Raw genomic sequence first — 7,037 nt, forward strand, 5'->3', positions numbered from 1 at the left:
GCAACCTACCCACCGGGGTGGCAGCGTTCGGCCTGGAGACTGGTGAACAGGCAGAAGATGGCCCTATCACAGGCTAGGCCTAGGTACCCTACCTACACGATTTTGTGCACTGGGCCTCTAGTGTTAATATAAAAAGTAGGTTTCAAAATAGCATACACAGCAGGATTAGATATGCACACAGCACACACATGTGCTTGCAAACACACACACACACAAAAAAAAAATACGCCAAAAGTCATTATTAGTGGTTAGATTACCTCTCGCAATCTGGGACCCCTCGCTCTTAACTGCCCGCCTGCTTGCTCCTTACGCTTGGCTCTACGCTCCTTAGCACTGCCACGGAGGCAGGAGAGGCTCCCGCCACTGCTGCTGCGCTCGCCAGCTGTGAGCCCAGCTTCTGGCTGAGCGGCACTCCCCCTGTGGAAGCACACTGATCACTAGGGGGCAGCTCCTGTGTTTAGTGTCTGCCCCCTAGTAGTCAGTGCACATCATAGCAACCAGTCATTCTGGTCATTTCACAGTAAGGTTCGCTGGGCTTTTATATAGATAACTAGAGGCCCGGTGCATGAAATTCATGCACAGAGGGGGGTTGTCCCTCAGCCCAGCCTGTACCCTCTCCAATCTGGGACCCCTCAAGGGATGTCCGACTACCTGTTTAGGCCCGATCCCAATGGGCAGTCAGATCCCTAAACGGGCAGTCGGACATCCCTCTCACAATCCAGGACTGCTGGCTCCCAACTGCTCGCCTGCCTGCCTTCCTGATTGCCCCTAACTGCTTCTGCCTGCCAGCCTGATCACCCCCTAACCACTCTGCTGACAGCCTGTTTGCCCCCAACTTCCCTCCTCTGCCAGCCTGGTCACCCCTAACTGCCCTCTCCTGCAGGGTTGATCACCTCCAACTGCCCTCCCTTGCAGGCCTGGTCCTTCTCAACTGCCCTCCCTTGTAGGCCGGGTGCCTCCCAACTGCCCTCTCCTGCTGGCCATCTTGTGGTGGCCATCTTGTGTCCACATGGGGGCAGAATCTTTGACCACATGGGGGCAGCTATATTGTGTGTTGCAGTGATGATCAATCTGCATATTACTCTTTTATTAGATAGGATAGAGGCCTGGTACAGGGGTGGGGGCCAGCTGGTTTGCCCTGAAGGGCGTCCCGGATCAGGTGGGGGTTCCCTTGGGGTGTGGGGCGGCCTGAGTGAGGGGCCTGTGGTGGTTTGCAGGCGGGCCACGCCCCCTAGCAACCCAAGCGGAGGCCCTGGTATCTGGAATTTATTTTCCTTCTACAATTGAAACTTTGTAGCCTGGAGCAGAGCCAAGCCTGGGGCTCCCTCTGAGGCCCGCAGCCATTTGTGTTGGGGTTATAATTGAAACTTTGTTGCCTTAAGCGGGTGGGACCGGCCAGGGTGTGTGGAAAGCTTTGCTTCCCCTGTTGCCAGCAGCAACCTTGGCCTGCTCTCTCAAGCTCCATTCTGCCGACATTTGTTTGAATTTGTTTACCTTCTATAATTGAAACTTTGTAGCTTGAGTGGAGGTTTAGGCCTGGCAAGGGCAGGCAGAAGAAAGCTTGGCTTCCTCTGTTACCTAGGAAACCTTGCTCTCTGTGGCTTTAGTCATCTTAGTTTGGGCTAATTTGCATACTCGCTCTGATTGGATGGTGGGCGTGGCTTGTGGGCGTGGCTTGTGGGTATGTCGGAGGTATGGTCAATTTGCATATTTGTCTATTATTAGATAGGACTTTTGTTAAATCAAACATATGCAGAAACATTCTTTTGTCCAAAAAGTCCTTGTGTAATAAAAACCCAACATTTTTTACTTGAAATTTAAAAATTTGTTTTCTAAAAGTAAGGCATTACTGTGTTACCAATATCTTAATATTAATAAGTATTAACTAATATGGTTAATAAACTTTAATGGTCAGAGTCCTACTGAACTATCTACTTTACACTCTGTGAGAAATTATTCAACACCACAGAGAAAAGACTTTATGAGTTCCATGTTTTCCTCTGAATCAGAAGTAAAACATCCATACTAGTGGCACTTAATTCTGATTGGTTTCAAAGGTTTTGGTTAATCTTATGTATGTAAAACCAAATAATTGAAAATACTTTTTAAATCTTTTTGCCAATAAGTAAGGTTTCCCTTTTCTAACAGCAAATATTTTATCAACTTAAGAGTAGTACATGATGCTACATTGGAGCATAATAGTTTGGATTAAGAAGCTATTTATTTTGCTCTAGCCAGTTTGGCTCAGTGGATAGAGCGTCGGCCTGTGGACTGAAGAGTCCTGGGTTCCATTCCGGTTAAGGGTACATGCCCAGGTTGCAGGCTTGATCCCCAGTAGGGGGCGTGCAGGAGGCAGCTGATCAATGATTCTCATCATTGATGTTTCTCTCTCTCTCTCCCTTTCAAGGGATCCCAGGGGATTGTGAGCTAAACCTGATAGACAAGTTTAGACTAGTTTGCTTCTACCACTAGAATTTTAACTACTTAAAGGTTGATCTAACTTAAGCATTTGATGAATAAGTTCTAACCCTGTTTTGTTTTGTTTTATTTAACATTTTTTTCTGTTATAAAAGTAACAGACTGCTAAAAAATCTGGAAAATAGTTTTTAAAGTAAAAAAAGAAAATGAAATCAATCATAATCATACCAGAGTGTATGTATACACACACACATAAACACATATATGTGTGTATATATACGTGATGTGTATATATGTGTGTGTGCATGTGTATAATCTTTAAACAAAAAGAGGTCATGATATTTATAGTTTTTTAAGATTTTTTTTTTTTCACTTAGCAGCCTATCATTAGCAATTCCTCATCAGGACTGTCATATTTAATTAACCAATCCCTATGGTAGACATTCAGATTGCTTCCATGTTTCTCTATACGTAATAATACATAATATATAATATTGCTGAGCTAAGCATCCTCATTTGTTACATTTTTATACATCCACCAGAGGCCCGATGTACGAAATTCGTGCAAGAGTAGGCCTTCCTTTCCCCAGCTGCCAGCACCGGCTCTCCCTCTGGCACCCGAGACCCGGGCTTCCCTCCAGCACCTGGGACCCAGCTTCCCTCCAGCCACTGGCAGGCACCCGGGACCCAGGCTTCCCTTGCAGCCCTGGCTTCATCCAGAAGGACATCCGGTCTAATTAGCAAATTATGCTTTTATTATTATAGATATTTTCCAAGGATAAATTCCTGAAAGTGAAATAACTAGATGAAAGCAAAGAAATATTTTCTAAATATTCTAGTATATGCTGCCAACTTACCACCTTATATGCTATTAATCACATTATTTTTGTGTGTGTTTTCTTTTTCTTTTCTTTTTTTATTGTCTAAAGTTTTACATATGTCTCCTTTTTCCACAATTGACCCCCTTCCCAGCCATTCCCACCCTGGGCAAGCCCCCACCACCCCAGTGTCTGTGTCCACTGGTTATGCTAATATGCATGCATACAAGTCCTTTAGTTGCTCTCTAACCCCCCATCCCCTACCATTGTCTCTAGATCAATCTATTCTTGTTCATCAAATTATGTTGATCATTATATCCCACATATGAGTGAGATCATGTGATATTTATCTTTCTCCGACTGGCTTATTTCGCTTAGCATAATGCTCTCCAGCTCCATCCATGCTGTTGCAAATGGTAAGAATTCCTTCTTTTTTTACAGCAGCGTAGTATTCCATTGTGTAGATGTACCACAGTTTTCTAATCCACTCATCTGCTGATGGCACTTAGGCTGTTTCCAAATCTTACCTATGGTGAATCGTGCCGCTATGAACATAGGGGTGCATATATCCTTTCTGATTGGTGTTTCTAGTTTCTTGGGATATATTCCTAGAAGTGGGATCACTGGGTCAAGTGGGAGTTCCATTTTTGACTTTTTGAGGAAACTACATACTATCTTCCACAGTGGCTGCACCAGTCTGCATTCCCACCAGCAGGGTACGAGGGTTCCTTTTTCTCCACATCCTAGCCAGCACTTGTCATTTGTTGATTTGTTGAAGATAGCGTATATCACATTATTTTTTAAATTAGCTGAGGCTACAGAAGATTCTGTGAATGAAAACAAATAACCTATCTATACTGATTATGAAAATAACAAATTATCCAACCATAATGGGCCCATGTCTGATCAACAGAGATTTAACTCCGGTCTCTCCCGATAACTACGTATCTTACTTAGGCAAGTCACTTTCTCTCTGAGAGTTTTTCTCATTCAGTAAAATACTCATCTCATACGCCCATTGAGAGGACTAAATGAGATTATATATAAAGCTCCTTGTACATAATAGATGCTCTAATTATTCAGAAATTTGTTTAACAATGTATTTCACACCCACAATGAGTCAGAAGAAACAAGGATGAGGAAGGCACATTTCCTGCCCTCCTGGTCTATTCGACAGCCACTCGTGCACACTTGTCTGGGAAGTGTGTTGGGATACAAAGCTATGAAGGCTGAGCAGTCAAGGCAGCCAGTGAGAGATTTTGAAAGGGAACTTGATCAGACCTGGAAGCTGACTTGCAGCTTCCTAGAGTCTTCAGACCCTGTGAGATCTGGAAGTCTTCCGGCAGATGGAGGAAGCCAGGACACAGGACTTTCCCCCAGGACTCAGTCTGGCCCTCAGTCATACTAGTAACACCTCAGCAAGTGACGATTTCCAGCCCAGGGCCACAGTGGTGAGCGGGCTTGTCTTAGAGCTCTGTCTCCATTTCAAGACACCTACACCCCTCCTTCGCCCCCCCAAGTGTTTGGAGCAGTTAAGAATTCTTGACTAGATCTCAACTCCACCAAGTTTTTCTTAATCCTCAGATACCTATTATCTACTTGTCTGCTAAACCAAGAAGCAAAAACATTTTAAGAAAAAAAATATAGAATTTGCTGGTTTAACAATAGTTTTTCATATACAGGTATTAATGGTTTTGCTTTGCAAAAGCATGACTTCCAGAAGGGTGTGGCTTTGGAGGAATCTCTGAAGACGAATCTACCCTTGTCAGCATTCAGTTCTGAGAGTGGGGCATCATCACACCCCAGGTTAATCAGGCTTCTTATTTAAAATAGTTCCAAAGGTGTAACCTTGGTTTAAAAAACAAAAATATTTAGCTGTCACTCCAACCAAAAAGTGCAAACCCGATCTGAGATCAAGTTAATAAAAGTGCTGAGGAAATAAATGGCTAAGTCCAAGCAAATTACTCGAGAAAAAGACCTTAGCCGAAACCGGTTTGCCTCAGTGGATAGAGCGTCGGCCTGCAGACTCAAGGGTCCCAGGTTCCATTCCGGTCAAGGGCATGTACCTTGGTTGCGGGCACATCCCCTGTGGGGGGTGTGCAGGAGGCAGCTGATCGATGTTTCTCTCTCATCGATGTTTCTAGCTCTCTATCCCTCTCCCTTTCTCTCTGTAAAAAAAAAAAAAAAAAATCAAGAAGGAAGGAAGGAAGGAAGGAAGGAAGGAAGGAAGGAAGGAAGGAAGGAAGGAAGGAAGAAAGAAAGAAAGAAAGAAAGAAAGAAAGAAAGAAAGAAAGAAAGAAAGAAAGAAAGAAAGAAAGAAAGAAAGAAAGAAAGAAAGAAAGAAAGAAAGAAAAGGAAAAGACCTTGACTCAATACTGGAGACAACACAGTCCATGGAAAATGCCCCACAGGAGGAGGAGCAGCTGGGCCTGGGGCAGAGGGGAGCCTGGCTGCGGGGGGGAGGCGGGAGGGGTACAGAGGAAGTTTCACCCACAGAACGAGGAAGGAGAAACGGCAAGGGACACTTCTGGAAAGGACAAGGGGGTGTTTCAGCGGTTCCCTGTTCCAGCTCACCCTGCACCCAGCACAGGACGGCAGCTGGGGCTGGACGGAGGCCCCGCAGGTTTACTGTCAGTCACACCCTCCTCTCCGTTTGCAAACCCGCCTCCTGAGGTGTGTGTTGGAGTGCAAGGCACGGCCTACTGTACTGCATCGCTTGACAAAACAAACGCTCAAAATTCCTTCCTAACAGGTTTTTTTAAAGAAAACTTTAGCTTTTGGGCGTCTCAGGGAGACAATGAGACCTCTTTTCAGAAACCCGCAGCGGTCCTCAGACTTTTTAACCGGGGGGCCAGTTCCCTGTCCCTCAGACCGCGGAGGGCCGGACTATCGTTTAAAAAAAACTGTGAACAAGTTCCTGTGCACACTGCACATATCTTATTTTGAAGGAAAAAAACAAAACGGCAAAAACACCTGCATGTGGCCCGCGGGCCGCAGTGTCAGGACGCCTGCAAGCAAAGGGCCGGCCGCTCCGCGGGCTGGGCCGGAACCCGCGGCCCGCCCTCCCGGGTGGGGGACAGACGGCGGGGTCCTAACCTGGGCGGGGTCACAGGACGCCGGCGGCGGAGGAGGGGTGACCCGGCCGTGGGGATCGCCCCCCCCCATGCGTACGGCGGGCGCCCCTCTCGGCCCGCGCAGGCGGTGCCACTCCAAGGCAGATTTCGGGAGACTCGGGGGGACGGCCACCGAGCGAGCCCGCCCGGAACCACCGGCCCCGTCGGAGCCAGGGCGCAGCTGGGGCGGCGCCGACGCGCGGGGGAGGCCCGGCAGGCCGGCCGGACGGCGCGCCGAGGCCCGAGAGAGCGAGGCCCGGCCGGGTCGCGCTGCCGCCCTACCTTCTCCTCGCCGTCGTAGATGCGCACCCCGCGCTGCTGGATCACCAGGGTCTCGTGGATCTCCAGAAGGCCGCTGGTCCACACGAACCGGTCCATGCTCGCCGCCAGGCCCGCCCCGCCGGCTCGCCCGCGCCGCCGCTCTCGGGCAGCTAGGGAGCGCCGGGCGGCCTGCACCGCCCCCTGGCGGCGGGCGGGGAGGGCGCGGCCAGCGCGAGCCCCGGGGAGTGCGCGGGCCCGAGGGTCCCCAGGGACGTGATCGTGTGCCTGGAGCGCCCCCTGGCGGTCGTTTCGCCAAAGGCCGGCGGGGTCGTCCACCCCATCCTTTGTCCAGCTGAGGCACAAACCCAGAGCTTACAAGGGACTTTGGTGGAGCCGGGACCGCAGCTTGGACTTCCTTATTGTACAT

The 7,037-nt window shown here is 48.5% G+C and overlaps 1 protein-coding gene across 3 annotated transcripts in view; it reads right to left on the reverse strand.

The window, feature by feature from the left end:
• The window catches only part of VPS36 (vacuolar protein sorting 36 homolog), a 39,846-nt gene extending 33,033 nt beyond the window's left edge, over positions 1-6,813 (reverse strand). For all 3 annotated transcript variants that reach the window (XM_054719776.1, XM_054719775.1, XM_054719774.1), the window contains exon 1: positions 6,632-6,813. In XM_054719776.1, the coding sequence (XP_054575751.1) occupies positions 6,632-6,727 (96 nt within the window). In that variant the 5' untranslated portion in view covers positions 6,728-6,813. The remainder of the gene's footprint in view (positions 1-6,631) is intronic.
• Positions 6,814-7,037: the final 224 nt, after the last annotated feature.

This window comes from Eptesicus fuscus, chromosome 8 (genome assembly GCF_027574615.1).
Source record: "Eptesicus fuscus isolate TK198812 chromosome 8, DD_ASM_mEF_20220401, whole genome shotgun sequence".
NCBI lineage: Eukaryota > Metazoa > Chordata > Mammalia > Chiroptera > Vespertilionidae > Eptesicus > Eptesicus fuscus.